Below are 22,616 nucleotides of genomic sequence, written 5' to 3' on the forward strand. Positions count from 1 at the left end.
GGGCAGATTGAGGAATCCTACGACATCATGGCAAACACACAAGGGTTTGTCTTTCATATCCAAAGCATTGTCAGCTCAATTTTTTTTAAAAAAAAGAATGTTTCTCACGCCAGTTATTTTTAGACAGAAAAAAGCCCCTCTGGAGTTGTACAGCTGTTTTCTCCTCACTGTGGGTATTCTAACAGCTTTTAATTTCTCCCCATTACTTTCACTGTTATAGGTCTTTCAACTGTGATGCATTTAATCCGCGGATTAACCAAATTCACACGTTATAATTCATCAGGTAGTTAATTCAGGAACACCTTTTATTGTGGGATATGTGAACAAGGAGGTTACTTCTCCCTTCAACTGAAATTAAAGGAACAGAACGTTACATTCCGAATTATTTTACAGAGGAATTTTATGGCTGCTTAAATGCATAAAAGGAAATGCAGCATCACAGCACATGTCGCCTTTGAATCCAGATGTAACAGGCATATCTATCTAGAGCAAACTTGATGATTAGATCTCAGAGGCGCTTTCCGTCATTAGCTGGATGCATCCATTGCGTTTATAATATAGTTTGCTTGGTTCTGAGGTACTATGATGTACTAAGAAGACCCACCACCAAGGCAATGGCCAGATAAAAGGGGCCTGAGCTGCGGCCAAAAAAAGAATGCGAGTAAATGTCTCAGTCAAGCCTCTGTAGTTAACACAAAGATAAAGGGAGGGGGAAAGAAGCTTCCTCAGACTTGCAAGATTCTGTTGCTATAGCCTTACCGTACAAGCAGTATAGATCTACATGGCACTGGTTTCCTAACCTGATGTACCTGGATTTTGACTTGGGTTTATCTTTTCTCTCTAGCAATATAAAGCCAAATTGCTTGTTCCAGGGTTGAGTCCTTCACGATCAGAGTCTCTAATTCAGCCTTTGCTATCCAGTCCCTCTCTGATGTGTTGTCCTTCTACTCCCGTAATCTAGCGGGCAACGTGTTCAATGAGACATGAGAGCTGAAGTCCAACACGTCCAGAGAGCAACGGAAGGGAAAGACTGCTCTAAAGGACATATTTAAGATACAGGGATTACCTTCAAGAATTATTGCAGAAGTCATTCGGTGAGTTCAGTAAGCAACGGGCACAATAGAGGCGCTTAACTGGAATGTACCCTCAGAATGTTGTCTAGATTGGTTCTTTCAACCCGAAAACCTGAGGGTCATATATACACGTAGAGACACAGACACACTTCGCATCCATGTCACGCCCTTCACCAGATGGCATCTTTGGCTTGCTTTCTTCTTTGCTACAGTCTTCCTCTCAGAAATGGATACCCATCATAAACCAAAGATGTATCCAGAGAAGCTCCTTTAGAACCGTAAGAGCCAGCCTTGTCTTCTCTGTCCACCAGGCAGATGTCCTGCTGGCACCACCTACAGAAGATACGAGAAAGCCTTCTGTTTGTATGGTCTTCAAATTAAAATGGTTTCCTAGTTTCAGACCCTGTCTACCTCAGTTGCTTCCTGCTGCTCTGATTTAACGAACTGTTGCAAACTTGTGCATCTTGGAGACTGATGCAGATCTGTGACAATCCACAGCCAATAAGGGTGTATAGCAGAAAGCTTTGATGGCATCTGGCTTGGCAGCTAGGTTCTTGAGCCTAATGACACATGCGTATCAGAGACCTCAGATAAACGTGAGCCAAGATTTTGGCTCATCCTTTTGACCTGCTGTAAAGCAAACGATCACATATCTTATCTCATCAGGACAGAGGTGAGTGATTTTCTCAGAATCCAGGACTGGAACTTGCTCTCACAACTAGTTAGAAGGCTGCCTGCGTCACTGGAAGGATGGACTGAGGCCTTTTGGAGACCAGGGCTCTGCTTGGGGGGAAATGGCAGGCGACTCCCTTTTCTCCCTAATTCCCAAAACTCTGAAATCTTGCCATCTAAATTTTGTCAAATTTCAGTAGAATACTTTTAGCCCTGAGAGGGTTTTAAGGGTGAAAAGGGGAGCCGCTGTTATCCCAGGTTTTCCTTCCCATTTCCATCCTTATTTTTCAAAGCGGGGGGAGGCAAGGGGAAAGCAGATTTGTGCCACCACAAACCACACCGAAGTTCAGGGGTGCTGGGGTGACCGCGTGCAGCCGACGCACTGTCCCTGCCTGCATGAAGAGGCTGTCAGCTGCTCTTTGCTTGGCCCCTTCGTTCATTTTTCCTCTCCAATCTCCCGCCAATTCTCTGGGCCTTCGGGAAGGTGTTTGTCCCAATCAAACTGCCCTGTCTCAATTTTCAGAGCAGCTGCTCTAGCCGTATTGGGGAACTGTGTTTCCAGCAGGGAACCGTGCAATATTTTGGACTTCTCGGTCTTTGCTTTGCGAATGGTATTAGGTTTAATGGATACCTCTGAGCAGCATAGATATCTGTGGCTGAGGCACCAGACCCGGCAGCGTGCTCCAGTAGAAGGACTCCTGCAGGAATTAAATGCACACTCTATAGCATTTCTGATTCACCTTCCTAGTGCGTTATTCTAACGAGATCTACCCAGCAACCTGAATCATCCCAGCATATGGCTACTTCCACACCGCTGTGCACCCACCCCAACCGTCCCCCGAGCACCCCTTCACTCCCTCCCCCACCCGGCAGCAGCCAGTTACCTGCCTAAATCCCACTAACCTGGGAATCAGTTAGCGACGGCAACTGGGACTGCAGGGGTTGCCGTCGCTAAGTGATGCGGTTGTACTTTACAAACGGAACAGAACGGAATGCAACGGAATTCCAGTCCAAGTTGTCGTTGTAACTCAAAGACTCCCAGTAAGAAGCATGCATGACTTCACATGCTTAAAATTACAACGTTGCATACTTGTACAGACTTCAAACTTCTCAACTAGTATATGTGGAGGCATTCACTGACTAACCCAGCTCTTAACGTTTAGCATCCTGTTAGGTTCCACCACACTGTTTCTGTACATGCAAAGCAAATGCCTCTTGGATGTGATCTTTAGTTAGCATGTATGATACGCTTCCACTAGACATACTCCAAGTAATCACAATACGGCAGGAGAAAGAGAGAAATTATGTGCTGCTGTCTAGAAATCATCTGCATCTTTGTAGCCAGATACCCTATGCAATGGGGAGAAGTGGGGATAGGGTTCATTCCTCCCAACTGATTCCTGTTAAAGGTTTCTGGTTAGCCACTGCCCTGTGATGTCAGGCTAATTAGCTTGCTTGCCACCAGATATGGGGCTTGGGGCTGTTCTGTTTCCTGCTTATTCCATCTTTCTAACCAGAGCCTCTTTCTTCGTGGTTGTATTGTGGTAGAATCTTTGTCTTTTTTTAAGCATTACGTATGAACTAACACAGCTGGGTTGTTTCAGATGATTACTGTTCCATGTCTTCCTGAGCGACTCTCAACAATGAATCCTAAACGATTTCCTGGTAAGCAGGCAACAGATTCTGAAACAATTCTTTCGTTACCTGCATAGATCCGTGCCAGAGTATAGGCAAAGTCTCTTCCTGCAAGCTGCATCTCAGCTTCTCCCTCCAAGTCCATTCTTGAAACAAACCGCTTGAGTTGTTGTAGATTATTCTGAACTACTTGCACAGAAGGCTGCAGTTCAGACAGTCGGGCAGCCGCCTCCAACTTGGCCTGCAAGGAAACCACCAAGTCACAGAGCAAACGTGCATAACCCAGAGTATTTCTGGCCAAGCAAAGACATCACTCAGCTGCTGCTGCCGCCGCTTCTCTGAAGATCGGATTCTCTTTTTCCCCCCCTAAGACTGTTGCAGTGAAGACAAGGAAAGGTTTAGTGGCACCTTACAATTAATTTACGCCATCGACACTTGTAGACCAGGGAAGAGATGCACAGTTTTTCTCAAGCTAAGGACTGCTCTGGTCTTTTGAGGGGGACATATCCAAAAGGAGGGGATAGGGCTAGTAAAAAAAAGGGGGTGGCTTTCACAGATGCTGTTCCGTGGGCCTGGCAGAACGTTTCACAGATGTGCTTTGGTTGCAAAAGATATAGTTAAAATGGGTAGTTACATCTGCCAAGAAGAATACCAAACAAATCCTCAACCCCACAGCATAGTAATGCATGTTCCCCTTTTAATGTCAGTGCATATTCCAGTGACTACACATGGGCTGCAACTCAACCTTTGCGTTCTGAACGCAAAACTGTTGCCACTGTAGTAACGCAGGAGAAGATTTACATCTCATATACCAGTAACAGTAATTCAGAGGATAACTGAGCACAACGATGTAATCTGACCACATTTCTAAGAGAAGCCAGTGCTGGATCAAGCCAACAAACCTTTGGTACTGTTCATCCAAATACATTTTGCAACATTACAAGGAAAACGCGGGGGAAGCAATTGGATGGTGCTCTGTCAGGAAGGGTGTTTTTCCACAGACAGAGATGCCAGCTACCTCTCGCCCCTAAGATGCCTATAAATTAATCCAGTCTTCCCTCAAAACATGCGGCAGTTTTAGAGCCCTCTAAACGTGTGATCAACACTACTTCATGTGCTAATGCCCGAATGCTTCTTCTTGGGCTTTCTAAAGCTTCTGCAAACTGCACGTGGCAGCCCACCTTCCTTTTCTCTAAAGCTTCCCCCACTGAAGGCCCCACAACGAAATACTAAAAGAACAAGATGAAATAAACCGCAAGGCACAGCAAATGAGTCCTGAAGCGGCAGGAGCAGCGTAACTGCATTTTCCCACTTCTTGCGGCATCAGCGTACTCAGCAGCGCACGGCCATCAAGAAGGGCCGCCCCAATTTTACTGGGGGCTGATTGAGCCCGTTCCTCAAATCGTTTGTCCTACGAGGTCCATCTCAAAATTTAGCCCGTTTATAGGTGGCGTGACAAACTCCGGCATCGGTGCCTTTCGGGAGCCTACCTGGGCAGTGGCGAAAAAGGCATCCAGCGCTTTTCCTTGGCTCTTGAGAATGGAGCGCAGAACATCCAGGGACAGGACGTTAGTTGTTCCCTCCCAGATTGTTAGCACCTGTCCGGGAAAGAGAGGCAGCGCTAGAGAAACCCAAGTCAAACGCAGAAGGGCAGACTGGGGAGCCAAGCACACGCTCCGCTGCACGGATGGGAGTGCACCCGAGGGCCAACCGTGTCCCTCGTTACCAAGCATCTTAGGGAGGAGGATTTATATAAGCTGCTTTTCCCTGACGCTCCACGCTGTGTTAGCAAAAGCCAGCGGAACAATTACGCTCTGTCCCTTCTCCAACGTGCAGCCCTTGTGCAGATGTCTCTTCCTGTCTCTCACCCTAAAATAGCTGCACGCTGTGAGAAGGAAGAGCAGGAGTTAACAAAAAACTACTCCAATGCTTTTTACCTGGGTATCCCGGAGCGTGACGGCCAGACCTGTATCTTCCATGAAGCCCTGTCCTCCAAAACACTCCAACCCTTCTGAGACCACAGCAACAGCCTGCAACACAAACTGACTCGTTCACACCTCTGACACATTTTTGAACATTCACAGATCCTCCTAAGGGCCCCCCTGTCTGGTTCCTATGCCCGCACAGTGTCCAGCGTGTCCAGTCCCTTCTCCAACCTGCAAAATGGGCCTGGGATGGGGACCACTTTCTCTCCACCCGCTCCCACTATAAGGAACACTGCAGAGAATGGCAAGATTTACTGAAAAGATAAGCCAGGGTGAGAGGAGGACAAACCTGGGACAACAGTCCACCACAAAAATGTTTGGGTTTTTTTTCTTCTGACGTATTTGATCTTTAAATGCAGGAGGGACCTCTCAGCCATATTTACTTGGCGATGCAGGGCTTGCCTGAATACACTCTTCTGCCAAGCTACATAACAGAAGGAGCCTGGTAGCCCCTTTTCTGGCTAACAAATTTTACTCAAAGCATCAGCTTTCATGAGCTTAAGAAAGCTGCAGCTGATGAAAGCTGATGCCTTTGAATAAAATGCCTTAGTCCAAAGAGGGGCTGCCAAACTCCTGATCTTTTGCTACCACAGACTAACATGGCTATCCTCCCACAATGCCAGCCCAAATTTTTCTTTCATGAGATAACCTGGTCCTTCTATGACAGCCTGCATGGATTCTCCCTCCCCCCGGATCCATTAACATCTGGCCTGTATAGACAAACGCTTCGCCCATCGTGGGAAAGCACTGAGCCCCTGGAAGAAACGTGAATGTGACCTGCTTTGCAGTGTACAGTTTAACGATCGGTGTCAGCAGCCTCAGCATGTGCTCGTCCTGCTCCGTCGCCTTCTTTGTTTCTTCCAGGCCAAGCAGTCTCCCAGTCTCCATCATCAGCAGGAATGCTCCGTGGGTTTGCACCTGCAGAAGGGGAAGGCAGTTGCTCTGAGCAGGACCAGCACCTTGAGGATCTCCTCCCGACACTGACAGCCAACTTCCTCCTCTCCCCCTGCTACTTTCTCCCTCTCACAAGTATCTGGGATCATATCCCTTACCAAACTACAAACATGGTTTACAGGTGACAATGGCTATTTCCCTAGTGTTGCGTGTGTGTGTGTTTGTGTCTTCGAGTCAGTGGTGACTCTTGGAGACTGCTTCGACAAATCCCTGCAGTTTTCTTGGTAAGGTTTTTTCGGAAGTGGTTTGCACTTGCCTCCTTCTTCCCAGGGCTGGCCCAAGGTCCCCCTACTTGGTTCATGCCTCAGGCTGGACTAGAATTCGCGGTCTCCCATTTTCTAGCCTGGTGCCTTCACCACTGTCCCAAACCAGCTCTCCTTCCTTAGGATGTCATGCCAAAATCACATGAACCAGGCATATGCAGAGAGAGAGCTAAGCAGGACTGGACTGGAAATCCAGTCAGTATCCCTACAAGCAAATTAGAATTACAAAATGTGTTGGTTCAGGTTAAGACTGTTGCTAACCTGGCATCCAATAACAGTCCAGCTTTCTTTTGAAGCGCTCTTATTACATGGTTTATGTAATGGTTCATTCTGTTCTTTATGTTCCCCAATTATAGGCTAATTCTTATCTATGCTGGCACTTGATTCCAAACAATGGTAGGAAAAAACGCTGGCATCTTTGCCAAGCACACTTAATCCTAAAGCTGGTTGTGCTCACCTCCATTCGTGCCAAAGTTTGCATATGCAAGGGGTGATCCTTAAGGGGTTTTCCAAAGGCCTCTCTCTTGGTAGCATAATCCCGTGCCATGTGGACAATTCTATGGATGGAAACAAAGTCAGGCCTCAGGGATTAATTGCTGCCTTTTCTCCTGTGTAAAATGTACTCCTGCTCTGTCCCATCATTTAATTTCATTCTTTAATTAATGCATAAAATCATCATGCTTGCTGCTGACTCATGGGAGTGAATGTACGATGTTATATGCTGGAGGGATACAACAATAATTCCATATATAAGGTAAATGTTAATGAACTTTCTACTGTCTTTATTAATTCCACCTCTAGGTAGCAAAAGTATTTCCATTTCTCTCTACACAGACTACAGAACAGCCCTTCCACTCAGAATGATGAAGGGCTGTGCTGCCAATATTGCTCAACAAAATGGGCATTTTTGTTGGCACTTTCTTTTTGCTGTCGAAGATCATCCCCGCGGAGATAAGACTGGGCCCCTCTTGATGCTCTTCCGCAAGGCCCTGAAGATACAGTTTTTCCAGAAGGCCTGGGTATCCCCGGTAGTTACGGAGCCCATGAAATGGCTAGTGTAAGGGTCGCCAGGAGGGTGGGGGGCGATAGTGGGTTTTGTATTTGAATATTTATTCTTGTAGCCCACCCAGAGTCACTGAGAGTGAGTTGGGCAGACATAGAAATTGCTTAAATAAATAAATAAATAAATAAACAAATAAATAAACAAAAGTCCTCAGATAGGTGCATGAAGATTTTGAAATGCTTAATACTCCTGAGCATTCCTCTACAGGCTCCAGTAAGCTGGCCAACATTTTCAGGCAATATCACCACGCCTCTCCCGCGGCTCCTACAGCCCTTTGAGGCAAGAATTGTTCTAAAAATAAAGAAGAGCCCTTCTGTACAAGAAAATGGCTCTCCCACGCATAGATGAAGCCCAATTTATGGTTATACCCCCAAGTCCATCGGCATCTATATTTTACATAGTAAATACTGATCCACAAGTAAACTTTCATTTGCAAAAGTTCAAAAAATGAACAAGTTGAACTACACAAGAGTATTAAAGTAGCAATTTGGAAATTAGGAGACTCCAAACTACATCTTCAAATTGGTCAACTTAACTTTGCTTAATTATCCTTCAGATAACAGCATAACTGAATTGGTTGTCATTTTGCCCAGATGTAGTTCTTCCTAGTCATGTCCACTTCTCAGGGAATGGGCTGAAATTCACCTTCTCATACTTCCAACTGCAAAGATGGCATTATAAATCCTAGAGATGTTCAGCATGTTGGCAATGCAAGCTATACCCTGGCCTTCTGCAGAGATCTGAAAGGATTAAGAAACAGCTTCAGACTACTGGATCTGGCCTGCCTGCAAAAGCCTACATGCAATCAAACACGGAAAATCAGTCCATTTGCAAAAATAAAAATTCCTAAATGCCATTTCCAGGATCTGAGAATGAGAAGAGCAAGTAGCTTGAAGGAACGCAAGAAAGAGGGCTTTCTTCAAAAGACTGAAACCTACAAACTAACATTTCAATTTATATAACTAATTCTAAAAGTGCACAAAGACTGAGGATCACAGGGACCATAAAGCTGACTACACAAGACACAAGCAAAGGAGTAATTTTCTGGAGCAGCTTAGGATGCTAAAAGTATATTCCATCATGGATGAACCCAAGAGGCGTGTTCTACCTGCCTCTGGCTTCTAAGGTCTTTTGAAGCATTGCTCGCAAACTTCAGGCTATTTTTCTGTTAATGGCTTTAGCAACCATAGTAATCTTTTCAAATTAGGTGCTCCAGCAACTAGAGGTGAGGATCTTCCCCTGCATAGCTCTTCCACTCACTGGATGTCTTCAAGCAGAGCCTGAACAACCCTCTATTTTGAATGCTTCAATTTGTATGCCTTTGTTAGGCAGGAGGCTGGACATGGTGGAATAAATCAGTGTTTTTCAAACTTGGCAACTTTAAAAAGTGTAGATATCAACTCCCAGAATTCCCTAGTCAGAATGCTAACTGGGGAATTCTGGGATTTGAAGTCCACATATCTCAAAGTTGCCAAATTTGAAAAACACGGGTCTAAATGATCCAAGTTCCTGATTCTCTCCTTTAAAATCCAGCAACCTACCCTGCCCAACTGCACTCTCCTCGCTCCTCTCACTGAACTAAAGAGCAGAAATATTTTCTCCGTGTTTCTTACCAGATGTGCTCGAGCTCCATCCAGCAACAGCTCTGCGGTAGGCAACTGCCTGGTGCCCAGCTTCTCTTTCAGCCTCACTATTTTTATCCCATTCAGCTTCCCGTCCTCGTATAGTTTCAGGTAGAAGAGAGAGAGGCCTCTGGAGCCCTGCCACCCAAAAGATGCTAGCGTGAGACATTGTCTGGTAGGAAAAAGAGCTGGAACTGGGATGTTACTAAATGCACAATTACTTCCAACGACTGTTTCATATTGTTGTGGCTCCGCCGTGAATCTGACCTGTTTTATCTGCCCATCAGCAGCCATGATCCTTGCCAGGGTCAGAGTCATATCTGAATCGGCGGCCGATGTGAACCATTTGAAACCGTGCAGGCTGTAGGAGCCATCTGGAAGTTCCCGTGCGATTGTTTCTGTTCCACCTCCTGGGGAAAAAAACAAACAAATTTTTGCTGCTGGGAATCTTCCCTGAAAGAAGAACCAAGATACAAATGACCATTGACTGATTAGTTAGTTTTAGATCCTGCTTTTCATTCAGGAGCTTACGGTGACCTTAGCAGCACTCCCTCTTGTCTTCCCCAGCAAAACCCTGTGAGGTAGGTTGGGCTTAAGAGGCAGAGCCTGGCTCAAATAAACAATGACACCCAAAGTGTTGGAAGCCTTGCGGGAGTTCATTGGTAAGAATCTAAAGAGAGGTTTTATTGTACCTACACATTCTCAAATTGCTGCACCGGTGCTTTTCAGGGAAAAGAAGGATGGCTCCCTATGTTTGTGCACAGATTATAGAGGGCTGAATGCCATTTCTGCTGACAACTGGTACCCACTCCCCTTGATGAAAGACCTGTTAGCCCATTTATCCAAAGGGAAAATTTTCACGAAGCTGGATTTAAGGGAGGCGTACTTCAAGGTGCGAATCCAGGAAGGAGATCAATGGAAATCCACTTTTAATACACCCCTAGGATGCTTCCGTTATGAAATAATGCGGTTCAGATTAAAAGGAGCGGCGGGGGTGTTTATGCAACTTATAAATGAGGTGTTACAAGAGTATTTATACCAGGGGGTGTTGGTTTATCTGGACAATATCCTGATTTACACTGAGACCATGGAGCAACATGTACAATTAGTCAGGAAGGTACTAAAAAAGCTACTGGAGGCTCAATTGTATGCCAAGCTCTCCAAATGTGAATTTCATAAATAGCAAATTGACTATTTGGGGTATAGAATTTCACATCAGGGAACTGAAATGGACCCGGTCAAGGTGAGGGATGTCATGGGTTGGGAGGGTCCCAAAACCAGGCGTCAACTTCAAAGTTTCCTGGGCTTTGCTAACTTCTATCGACAGTTCATACCTAACTTTGCCCAAGTAGCACTCCCACTCATCGATTTGTTGAAAACCAAGGGCAAGGACAAGGCGAAGGCATCAAAACCTGGAGCCCCCTTGGCCTGGACTAAGGAGTGCCAGGAAGCTTTTCAAGGTTTAAAGCGTCTGTTTACAGCTGAACCGATCTTAAAGCACCCCAATCCAGAACAGCCATTTGTCATCCAGGCAGATGCTTCGGATGTGGCAGTGGGAACTGTGTTGTTACAGAAGGGGGCAGGGGAGGAGCTGTTCCCATGTGCGTACATATCCCGGAAATTTTCAGAAACTGAAAGATGCTGGTTGATGTGGGAAAAGGAAGCGTTCGCAGTACGCTGGGCGTTAGTTTGCTGGAGATACTCGTTGGAGGGATCACCCCATCCCTTTGAAATTTGGACTGATCACAAGAATCTAGAGGCTTTGACTGCACCGAGGAAGCTGTCACCCAAGCAAATGAGATGGGCACAATATTTTCATTGATTTAACTTCTCCCTGAAGTACATTCCTGGGGGAAAAATTTTTCTGGCGGACGCCCTGTCTCGATTGCCTCAACACAACAGCAAGCGGGAGGAAGTGTTCGCCCCTGTAATTCCATGTACCCAAGCAGCCCTAAGAGTGGTCACTAGAGCTCAGAAAAAAAGGGGTGAAGAACAACCAGAAGGAGAGTTGTTGAAAAAATTAAATGCCCAGATTGCTCAGGATGATTGGCTTAAAAACAACAACCAATTGCTAGTGAACAAACAAGGGGCATGGTGGTGGCAAGATAAGCTGTACGTCCCTGCAGACGCTAGAAAGTGGGTCATACAAAGGAGTCACGACAGCAAAACAGCTGGGCACTTTGGTTTTGTGAAAACATTACATCTACTCAGTCAATTTTGGTGGCCAACAATGAGAAAAGATGTAGGGGAATATGTAGCTACATGCCCCACATGTGCAATGGCCAAGAGGAGAAGGGGCAAACCAATGGGGCTTCTACAGACAGTAGCAAACCCAGGTCCCCCTTGGAAGCAAATTTCCATGGACATTATTGTAGACCTGCTTGAAAGCAACAAAAAAACAGTTATTTGGGTAGTTACAGACCTTTTTTCCAAACAAGCACATTTTGTGGCATGCCAATCCCTTCCATCAGCCCCCAAACTGGCTAAGTTATTTATACAGCATGTCTACCGAGCTCATGGTGTCCCAGAACGAGTAATTTCGGATCGCGGGGTCCAGTTTACTGCCAAGTTCTGGAGGGCGTTCCTAAAACTACTGGGGGCATCGCAAGGCTTGAGTTCAGGATACCACCCCCAAACGGTGGGATCCTGTGAACGTCTGAACTCAGTGCTAGAACAATATTTGAGATGTTTCATTAACTACCAACAAGACAACTGGGATGAGCTGTTACCGTTTGCTGAAGTAGCTTATAATAATGCAGTGCACCAAAGCACTGGCCTCACCCCTTTTAAAATAGCTACGGGACAGGACTTTGTACCCATTCCAGAACTACCCAAACAGTCCACTCAAGTCAATTCAGTTGATGAATGGGTCCAACAAATGACACAAGTGTGGCCTCAGATTGCTGCGTCATTGAAGGAGGCTAGAGCAACGTACAAGAAATTTGCAGATGCTAAGAGAACCCCAGAAAAGGACTGGAAAGTAGGCGATAAGGTTCGTTTATCTACCAAGCATCTTAAATCATTACAACCTTCCAGAAAGCTCGCTCCAAAGTTCATAGGGCCTTTTGTTATTGATAAAGTGATTAATCCAGTTTCACTACGATTACAGATGCCTGCTTCGTTTAAAAGAATCCATCCAGTGTTCCACTGCAACCTGCTTAAACCCTACAAAGAATCATCTCGATGGCATCCCTCCCCAGTGCCTCCTAAGCCAATAATGGTTGAAGGAGAACAACATTTTGAAGTTAAAGAAATACTGGACAGTAGAAAACATAGGAGAGGGGTTCAATTTTTAATTCAGTGGAAACATTTTCCTAAATCAATGGCTGAATGGGTTGACAAGAAACATGTAAAGGCTCCACATTTAGTTAAAAATTTTTATGATGTTTATCCTACAAAGCCTTAACAATTAGAATGGTTATTGTATTATGTTTCTTTTTGCTTTTTATTTTTTAGAGTGAAGAAGAGGAATCATCTGACTGACATCCTCACTTGTGGAGGGGCAGCATGTCAGAATCCTCGCAAGATCTTAAAATAGATTGTTATATGGCTAGTTTAGAAATTGCTTTCTATATGCTGCAGTTCTGCCATTGTAAAAGGGAGGGGGGGGGGAGCCGGAATGAGAAACCGTTGAAAGCAGATGGCTCCTTATCACAGGCACTGGAATGTGAAAGGTTGTACCAGCGAGGGAATCAGAAGACCAAGAACTAGGGGTGGTGAAGTGGGGGGGGGGGAAGTAAGAAAAACAGCTCTTGGCGCGCTTTTGCTTACTCTTAGCAATGCTTTGGATCTGCACACTTATTCTCCATAAATGAACTTTCTTTTGAATCAATATTGGTTGCAAGAAAAGTTACTGGATTTGGGATCAACAGGTGGCAGCTCGTTACACAAACATTTATTACAGCAAGACCAAATCCTAACTCTTAAAACAACCAAATACAGTTTAAAACTACAATACATTCTTATTAATAAGTCAATCCCTACTTTTGTCTGATCTGAACATACTGAAGCCTTATGTCTTGGGCCCAGAATTTAGCTACTGTATAGGTAATTTCAGGGTGCTTATCTTTTAGGAAAAATTCTAAATACAGGGTGTCTGATTGTATCTACTGTCCATGATGGCAGAGGGAAGGGCATTGAAGCATGCTCGAGAGAAGGCCCAGATATTTGGAATAGGGTAACATGTAGAGGCATTGTGCAAGTTGCAGTTTCCTTGTTTCTTTATAAAGTCGGCATAGCCTTGGGCAGGTACAAGGTGTCCTGGTATTCCAAATCTTCTGTTCTTTGCTTAATTGTCTACTTTCCTTTACCCAATCTCATGGGAAATCAGGAGACAGCTTGCCGGCTGTAGCTCAGCCCAAGGAGCGGCTTGCTGGCTATAGCTCAGCACATTTGGACTGGAAGGTGTCCTGCTCTAAAAAAGGGCAGGAGCCTTCAATGTCAGCCCTTTGAGGTAGTCCAGACGAGAAATACAAACCATGAGTACTAACGCTACCTTTATGGTAAGGTTACACTAACAGAATCTGCCGAGTCTGAAAGCACCTCTCCCCTCCTTTACTTTTACTTTCCTGAAAACTAGGGAGGGTCCCTTCTGAGACACTGCCCACGCCCTCCCTCCTTCTGTGGACTGACATACCTTTTGCACGACGGTGTTCTAGGCTGTGACTCTTCCTCCTGTCTCCCAAGGTCATTCCCACAGGCCATTACACTATAGGACATAGATTGACTTTCAGCCACTAAGATGTAACTGATTGCCAAGCTTTGGTTTCTATGCTAGGCAGCCCACCCTCCAGTCTAAGTAAAGCATTGGGGGCAGTTCTTGGCATAGAAAATATGGCTCACAGAAAACGCAATCAGATTATTTCATATAAATGGAAGTTTATGCAGGGATAAGTATAAAATACCCATCTTTTCTATACATATAATTTTTATTAAAACCTTTTAAATGAGAAGATAAACACTAACAAAAACTAATATAAGAATCTTTAAATGGCTGCCATAGTTCTCTGGGCTACAAAAATGGCGTTTTTGATGGTATTCAGAAGCTTGAAAAAACTACTCCATGGCACTTGAAGCAGCTGAGTTGTTCTACTGGATGCTTACCTATCAACCAATTGCATTTTGGGAAGCTATTTGAAAAGTCAATTATTTTGGGTTTTTTTAAAATAGTTTATAATTAGCTGGTTTTTGATGCAAAATTGTCCTTGATTTAAAATCAGCGAATTTCCATGGTTGAGAGGGATCTTGAATGTGAGTTTTCCCATCATTAGTCCAACATCTTCACCTCATTAAGGATTAGGGAAGATGGCACTGATCCGGGCAATCTGAGGACAGTTGATAGGACGATCCACTTGCTGTACATCTCATTTTATTCCATTTTTATTCTAATTTTTTCCCATTTTATTTTAGTTACTTCACCACTCAATTTTGACTATTTTTACCACTCCCTTCATCACTTCACTATAGTAGTGGCTTGTTTGAAACTCCATCAAATTTGTGGGCAGAAAAAACGGATAGATGTTTTCTTTGAATTTCTCAGGAGAAGCAAAACTTCCCCAACCATTTTTCCAGGGCAGGATTCTTCCTTAGCAGTGAGTGACACCATTTCTATAAAACCCCACCCATAATGTTAGTGGGGAATTTACACTCCACAAAAATTCACTTCATATACTATGGCATGCATAAATAAAACACAACATTCAAAAAGTAGCTAAAAACACAAAGCATGTATGAAAAATGACATAAAATACAAATTTGATATCTTTAAAAGCAGACTGTTGAATAAGCGACTCCACCCAAAACAGGTCTCATTCGCTAAACTGTTTATATTTTAGAAAGAAAGGACTGGGTCTCCCGTTTTGGACATGCTTACCAACATCAGAGCCCCCTTTGCGTTCAGTCATCCATTGGCCAGAGGTCCAGAATGTCTTGGGGTCACATGAGGTCAAATGAGCATAGGCTTCTTCCAGGGGCTTGGGGATACCTAAGGACTGTTGGAGTTGCAAGTAAGAGACAGAAGGTAGATATAGAAATGGATGGATGGATGGATGGATGGATGGATGGATGGATGGATGGATGGATGGATAAAATAACTGCTACGGGACTCCATGCCCATCTGTCAGACCAGCTTGGCTTTTGATTTCTGGACTGACTAGTGTGTCTCTCTGCCCGTAACCATTTTTGGAAATCAGGCATCAGGGTCTATAACTATACTTTTTCTAATTCTAAACCCATACCCTGAGAGGGTATCAATGGAGAGTAGATGAAGGTTATGATGCAGCCAGCCCCTTTGAAGGTTAACGTGAAGATACAGTGGTACCTTGGTTCACGAACTTAATTTGTTCCACGACTCTGGTCGCGACCCGAATCAAATTTTCCCATAAGGTTCAATGTAAATACGGTTAATCCGTTCTGACCCCTCTGAATTTGGTCGCCAACCGATTTTGGTCGCATCCCGAATCAAATTTTCCTATAAGGTTCAATGTAATTACGGTTCATCTGTTCTGAACCATATGTATATATATTTTTTTAAACCACAAAAATATGACACAAAGTACAGTATGAAGAGAGAGAACGCTAACCTTGCTCGACACGACTTCTGGTGTGGAGGACAGGAAGGCGGGTGGGGAGGTGGTTATTGCTTGGAGGGAGAGTCCCCCTCCCTACAGGAAGCCACGACCACGTGTCACGGGAGGGAAAATGGCTGCGGATCCTGTTTGTCACCCGATCCGGCGTTCGCGAACGGAAGCAAAATTTTGCGAACAGAGCTGTTCGTGACCCAAATTGGTCGTGAACAGGAGCGTTCGTGACCCGAAGTACCACTGTAATCTGTTCATTTAGGAGGATAGCATGGAGAATAGAAGCAATATTTTTGCAAATGCTACTAAGAAAACTTGGAGATTTTAATTAACAGTAAGAGCAGCTGAGTCCAGCAGTCCCACCTGCTGAACATTAGAGGCTTACCTCAATTGTTTTTGCTGCTCCATCAGTCATGGCTAGAGGGCACCCGTAGCAGCCAGAAGATGGCATAAAAAGATACAGCTTGGCAGTTTGATGAACACGGCTATGAAAAGAGGAGTACACGAAGCTATAATTTGGAATGCCTCCCCAAAACCCCTTTATCGCAGATTTAAAACACAACCAGGAAAAGGACTTCCGGGGAAACAAGGGCAAACTGAAAACAGCTTCATGGAGAGCAGAGCCAATGTCTGCAGCAGAAGAAGGAGCTGGCGCAGGGATCAGCTTCTCAGAATTCCTCTCTGGACAAGGAGAAAACTTTGGATCTCTCACATGCGCTCCAGACAGCAGCTCCCTGCAAGGAGTTTGTAAAACAGCAGTCTCTGGCGGGTTTAGTGCTGCAGGAGCCGAGGTAACCCTGTCTTTGCCCAAGCTGCACTTCGGCACCTTCAAAGGGGCACTGGGTTTGCATACTTCTTCTCTTAATCACTTCCAAAAATTGCTTGTTAACTGCTTTTTGGATATTAAGAACCTTCAGAATGGCAAGTGTCATTACACCAGTGAGTCTCCTTCAATTGTTGCCAAAAAAAGTTTTATGCAAGTTTAAGGACTTAACAAATTCTTATTTTGGAATAAACAGCAAAAGGGTGATTAGAAGCTTGATTTTGGAAAGTTATAAATGGACTAAGGGGCCAGGTGGATTTGAAAGAAGATTTTGAAATTAATTATAAGAATCCTTCCTGTGGGAAAATGCTGCTCATTAGGAAAAAACATGATAAGAAGACTTTGAAGGTTGGACACTAGAGACAACCAGAAAGAACTAAAGAGAAGAATTAAAAGAGAAGAGACCCACTAATACAGAATGGAGCAAAATAATCTAACTTTGGAAGAATTCAAGGGTATTTGGGAACCATGCACTCAGAAATTACTCTTAAGATTCTCTGCTATTACAAAAATGGATTTAAAAGAGGTTATAGGAGAGAACAGGTTTCACTGGACAAAATAGAAACTGAGGCTGATTTTAATGTGGACTTAAAAATGACAGGTTATAAGACTGATATGGAAAAAGATGTTATACTGGATTTACAAATGAAACCCAATGATGTCAATAATTAAAAGGGATATAGAAATAAAAAAATAGACTTGGATAACTTTCTTATTTTGGATTTACAAAAGAGAGGTGCTAAAAGTTTTGAAGGAGCTTTTGAGAAGAGACAAAGAGAAAATGAAAACGTATCAAGTTCTGGACAATATTTAAAGCAGGGGTCCTCGAACTTTTTAAACAGGGGGCCAGTTCACGGTCCCTCAGAATGTTGGGGGGCTGGACTATAGTTTGAGTAGAGGAGAGCCATCGGACCCGGGATACCTGTCATGTAGAATAGTCTGGCTCTGTGATCTCCCTCCTCGTGCATCACCTGCAGCTCCTGACACAGCCCCGACACTTCTGCTTCTGACAGACAGCAGCAGCGGCCAATCTGGCGAGCGGGCCGGATAAATGACCCTGGTGGGCTGAATCCAGCCCACGGGCCGTACTTTGAGAATCCCCGATTTAAAGGGTCTAAAAACTAAGATTCTTAAAAGCAAAGGGAAGGAATATAAAGTGGGATTATCTGATCAAGGTTACAATATATATGTGATTGTTTCTACTAACTCTTAATGGATTTTTCCTGACCAGGACCGAATGACGAGGCTTTCACGATTTCTTTATAGAGAAGAGATGACATATGGGAAGAAAAGATCTTGTGTTGTATTTTCAACAGAAAGTGATAAGTTATTATGTTAAAAGGAAAGGAAATGAATATAAAGCTGGGTTATTTGATTAATATATACAGTGGGGCAAAAAAGTATTTAGTCAGCCATCAGTTGTGCAAGTTCTCCCACTTAAAAAGATGAGAGAGGCCTGTAATTTTCATCATAGGTATACCTCAACTATGGGAGACAAAATGGGGGGGGGGGGGAAATCCAGAAAATCACATTGTCTGATTTTTAAAGAATTTATTTGAAAATCATGGTGGAAAATAAATATTTGGTCACCTACAAACAAGCAAGATGTCTGGCTCTCACAGACCTGTAAGTACTTCTTTAAGAGGCTCCTCTGTCCTCCACTCGTTACCTGTAGTAATGGCACCTGTTTGACCTTGTTATCAATATAAAAGACACCTGTCCACAACCTCAAACAGTCACACTCCAAACTCCACTATGGCCAAGACCAAAGAGCTGTTGAAGGACACCAGAAACAAAATTGTAGACCTGCACCAGGCTGGGAAGACTGAATCTGCAATAGGCAAGCAGCTTGATGTGAAGAAATCAACTGTGGAAGCAATAATTAGAAAATGGAAGACATACAAGACCACTGATAATCTCCCTCGATCTGGGGCTCCATGCAAGATCTCACCCTGTGGGGTCAAAATGATTACAAGAATGGTGAGCAAAAATCCCAGAACCACACGGGGGGATCAAGTGAATGACCTGCAGAGAGCTGGGACCAAAGTAACAAAGCCTACCATCAGTAACACACTACACTGCCATTACAGGGACTCAAATCCTGCAGTGCCAGACGTGTCCCCCTGCTTAAGCCAGTACATGTCTGGGCCTGTCTGAAGTTTCCTAGAGAGTATTTGGATGATCCAGAAGCAGATTGGGAAAATGTCATATGGTCAGATGAAACCAAAGTAGAATGTTTTGGTCTAAACTCAACTCGTCGTGTTTGGAGGAGAGAGAATGCTGAGTTGCATCCAAAGAACACCATACCTACTGTGAAGCATGGGGGTGGAAACATCATGCTTTGGGGCTGTTTTTCTGCAAAGGGACCAGGACGACTGGTCTGTGTAAAGGAAAGAATGAATGGGGCCATGTATCGTGAGATTTTGAGTGAACACCTCCTTCCATCAGCAAGGGCATTGAAGATGAAACGTGGCTGGGTCTTTCAGCATGACAATGATCCCAAACACACCGCCTGGGCAACGAAGGAGTGGCTTCGTAAGAAGCATTTCAAGGTCCTGGAGTGGCCTAGCCAGTCTCCAGATCTCAACCCCATGGAAAACCTTTGGAGGGAGTTGAAAGTCCGTGTTGCCCAGCGACAGCCCCAAAACATCACTGCTCTAGAGGAGATCTGCATGGAGGAACGGGCCAAAATACCAGCAAGTGTGTGAAAACCTTGTGAAGACTTACAGAAAACATTTGACCTCTGTCATTGCCAACAAAGGATATATAACAAAGTATTGAGATGAACTTTTGATATTGACAAAATACTTATTTTCCACCATGATTTGCAAATAAATTCTTTAAAAATCAGACAATGTGATTTTCTGGATTTTTTTCCCCATTTTGTCTCTCATAGTTGAGGTATACCTATGATGAAAATTACAGGCCTCTCTCATCTTTTTAAGTGGGAGAACTTGCACAATTGGTGGCTGACTAAATACTTTTTTGCCCCATTGTATATGTTATTTCTGGTACTTCTCAATGGATTTTGCTGATTAGGATTGAATGAAGAGGGTTTAAAAATTTGTTTATAGATGAGATATGGGAAGAGATCTTTTGTGGTAGTAGCAGAGAAGGTGATAAGTTACTGAGGTTGTGATGAAGGGGGAAGTCATGTCTTTATATATCTTTTTTCTTTCTTTCAACTATATTTTCAATTTTTTTTCATTTTATATGCACTTATTTTTTATATTTTTCTTAGTTTCTACTACTTTTTTATCTCTATCTTTAAATGTAATAAAAAAATCATTTTTAAATAAAAGGAAGGCTATAGCAAAAATAGTACTTGAGTACAATGCACTCAATGGCTGAAGAATATAAATTAGACTTTGCAAACAACTATCTAATATAATTAGAGATGATAGAAGTTCGGCAGCATATACATTTAATACATTATTATTCTTATTATTAAAAAATAGACCACCAGGAAAAATGAGCCATGCTAGGATTTTGGAACATACAGGAGATACCCAAATAAGTTCATATGGCTTTGCATGACTCCAGTAAACCATGAAGTACCTCCAACTGGAATATCTCCTTTTATACCCTTCGGCCACAAGGCTCTCCTCAGCAGAGATGTCCTTCATCCTCTTCCAGGCTGGGCAGGTGATTATTTGGTCCACACGCTGCCCCCAGGCATCAAACTGCTGTAATCTAGGGGGGGTTAGTTCACACTCACGCCCCAGGAAGTCAATTTCATCTCTCATACGAGCTCCAAACCGTTCCAGGTCAACGTTCACCTCAGCAAACACCTATGAGGTGGATGCAGAAATATGCAACATGAAGAGATGGTAGGACAGGAACCAGAAGATAATTCTGAGAGGAACAAAGGAAGCTAAGTTGAGGGGCTACTGATTTCTTTCTTATTTGGCCTGTAGTTTCATCTGTGCTGCTTCTTCAATAAGCTGAATTTGTGGTTGGTTCTTAGAACAACCTGGTCACATCCCAGTGTCTTTCCTAAACAGCACTCAGAATGTATGTGAGGCTGAAATCAGCTTGAAGATTCTACGCTTGTTTATTTCACTATATTCGTATCATCCTTTTCTTGGGTAAAATAACTGATGAAAATACAGCATCGAAAAGAAATATATGAATCAAAGGTTAGTGGTGACTCCTTTTCCTGATAGTTGCCTCGAATCCAGGATCGGAAACGTGTCCATCTATTAAGATATGTTTATATATAATCACTCATTTGCAATGGTTTTGGATCAAATTGCAACTCTATTGCAATAATCTGACGGCTGAACCACATCACTACTGCTTTTTCAAGGCTGCAAATTTGTGCTTCCTGAATCAGTGTGCTCATGTAAATGTTCACCTCTATCCCAAATATGCATTTTGGGTGCAAAAAGATAAATTCTGCTGCAAAACCTGCAGACAGCTTTTGTTTCCTACTGCACATTCTGCAACTTCTAGTAAAAAAGTAATTGCCTCGCCAGGACAAGCACAACCATCACAATCCTGAACTCTACAAGGCTGTGTTTTAAGACTGCGCATAATTGGTTTGAATATAGCTTTCATTAGTATCCCAGGTAGATTTGGTGGCTGTCACATTCTCTGACAGAAGTTTTGCTAAAAATACAAGATTTTCACTGTTGCTCAGTGTCTCCCTACTTTGATGGAGAATACTTTCTTTTTACAAGCTTATCTACTTCAAGTACATGTTCACTTTGCAACTACAGCTAGTTCAGATTTCTTGCCAATGATATCTGAAGAATGTGTAAAAGGTATCTGTTTAAATGGTTTTCCTTTTTTGGTTGATGTTCAAGTTACACAAATTGACTGACTAAAGAGCAGAGACTTGATATTCTACGCGTAGACCTCACTTAACGACCGACCGCTCAGCCAGCGAGCGCTGGAAGTTACGGCAGCGCTGAAAAGCGGTGTTGGAAATACCGGCGTTTAAAGCTTCTTCCGAACCACTTCAGGAAGAACGTGGCTCCAGCACTGCCATGAAAACTCGGGAAGGAAAAGTGCTCTCTTCATGGACACTCACTTACCCCCCGTCCCCGAAAGCAAAGCATTAACGAAAAAAGCCCCCAACCACTTTCTACAGACCAATACTCTTCTGCCCGGCGTCCCCCCCGCCCAGCACGACTCCCACGACCGAGAACAAGTGGCTAAAAGACGTCGACGGTCCCGCTGCGTTTTGCAACCTCGCAGCGCCCGAAGGGGAAGACCGAGCGGCAGCTCCGCGCCTTTGCAGGGGAAGGCCGGAGGATTCCCTTCTCTTAAAGGCAGCGACACCCGGTCGGGGCCGCTCCACGCTCACCTCTCCCGGGGATGAGGACCTCCTTCCCGCAACAGGCGTCGCCGGCACGGCGCGCACCTGCCCGCTCGCGCGCTGCCTCTGTGCGACCGACGCGGGGAGGCAGGCAAGGGGGGCCCCAAGGAAGCCGGGCAGGGAAGGCGACTCCGCGCCCCGCATCCTCCGCGCGGAAGAGGCGCAGCTGCGCTCGGACGCGGGGCGCGGGCGGCGGGGAAGCCGGGCCGGGGAAGGGCTCCCCCCACCCAGGACCGCGCTCTCCCCGCGGGCAGAGAGCCCCGACCCGGGCTGCAGAGAGTCCGAGGGCCCCGACGCCGCCCGGTCCCCCTGGCGCTCCGGCGCCCCGACCGACCGACCGACCGACCTCGGCAGGCAGCCGGGCTCGCAGATAGCCCTGCAGCAGCGGGTCCTCCAGATACGGGTTCCCGAGCCGGGGCTGCTCCGGGCCGGGGGGCGCCGCCGGGGGCTGCGGGGCCAGCGGCCGCGGAGAAGCGCCCTCCATGGCCCGCCTCGCCGGAGTCCTCGCCGAGTGCGCGGAGCGGGCGAAGGAGCGGCCTCGCCCGCCGCCGCTCGGAGGCGTTCCCGCCGGGGCTGGGCGAGGGCGGCCGGCGGGGGAGGCCGCGGCGAGGCAGGAGCCATCCGC

General features: G+C 44.9%; 1 protein-coding gene across 1 annotated transcript; it reads right to left on the bottom strand.

Annotated features, from left to right (window-relative positions):
• Positions 1-279: 279 nt before the first annotated feature.
• LOC103050364 (acyl-CoA dehydrogenase family member 11-like) lies at positions 280-22,522 on the bottom strand. The gene is made up of 14 exons (XM_088143204.1): positions 22,338-22,522; positions 20,227-20,459; positions 16,231-16,330; positions 15,140-15,257; positions 9,535-9,677; positions 9,259-9,405; positions 8,291-8,385; positions 7,040-7,139; positions 6,143-6,283; positions 5,318-5,410; positions 4,871-4,978; positions 3,450-3,621; positions 2,377-2,443; positions 280-1,406 (listed from the first exon to the last, which is right to left on the bottom strand). Exons 1-14 carry the CDS (start codon positions 22,473-22,475, stop codon positions 1,280-1,282), a joined length of 1,782 nt encoding a protein of 593 aa, XP_087999330.1. The 5' UTR covers positions 22,476-22,522; the 3' UTR covers positions 280-1,279.
• Between the last annotated feature and the right edge of the window lie 94 nt (positions 22,523-22,616).

This window comes from Python bivittatus, unplaced genomic scaffold (assembly GCF_059951505.1).
Source record: "Python bivittatus isolate LINGU-HERP-01145 unplaced genomic scaffold, Pbiv_v1 ctg000280_np1212, whole genome shotgun sequence".
In the NCBI taxonomy this organism is placed as follows: domain Eukaryota; kingdom Metazoa; phylum Chordata; class Lepidosauria; order Squamata; family Pythonidae; genus Python; species Python bivittatus.

Excerpts from the sequence above, each read along its gene's own strand:
- LOC103050364 (XM_088143204.1), bottom strand. The coding sequence starts at position 22,475 with ATGGAGGGCGCTTCTCCGCGGCCGCTGGCCCCGCAGCCCCCGGCGGCG. Across the intron at positions 16,331-20,226 it reads AGGAGATATTCCAGTTGGAG|CCGTGTTCATCAAACTGCCA; the intron begins GTACTTCATGGT and ends CTCTTTTCATAG. Across the intron at positions 8,386-9,258 it reads ATGGAGCTCGAGCACATCTG|ATCTCTGCAGAAGGCCAGGG; the intron begins GTAAGAAACACG and ends TAATCCTTTCAG.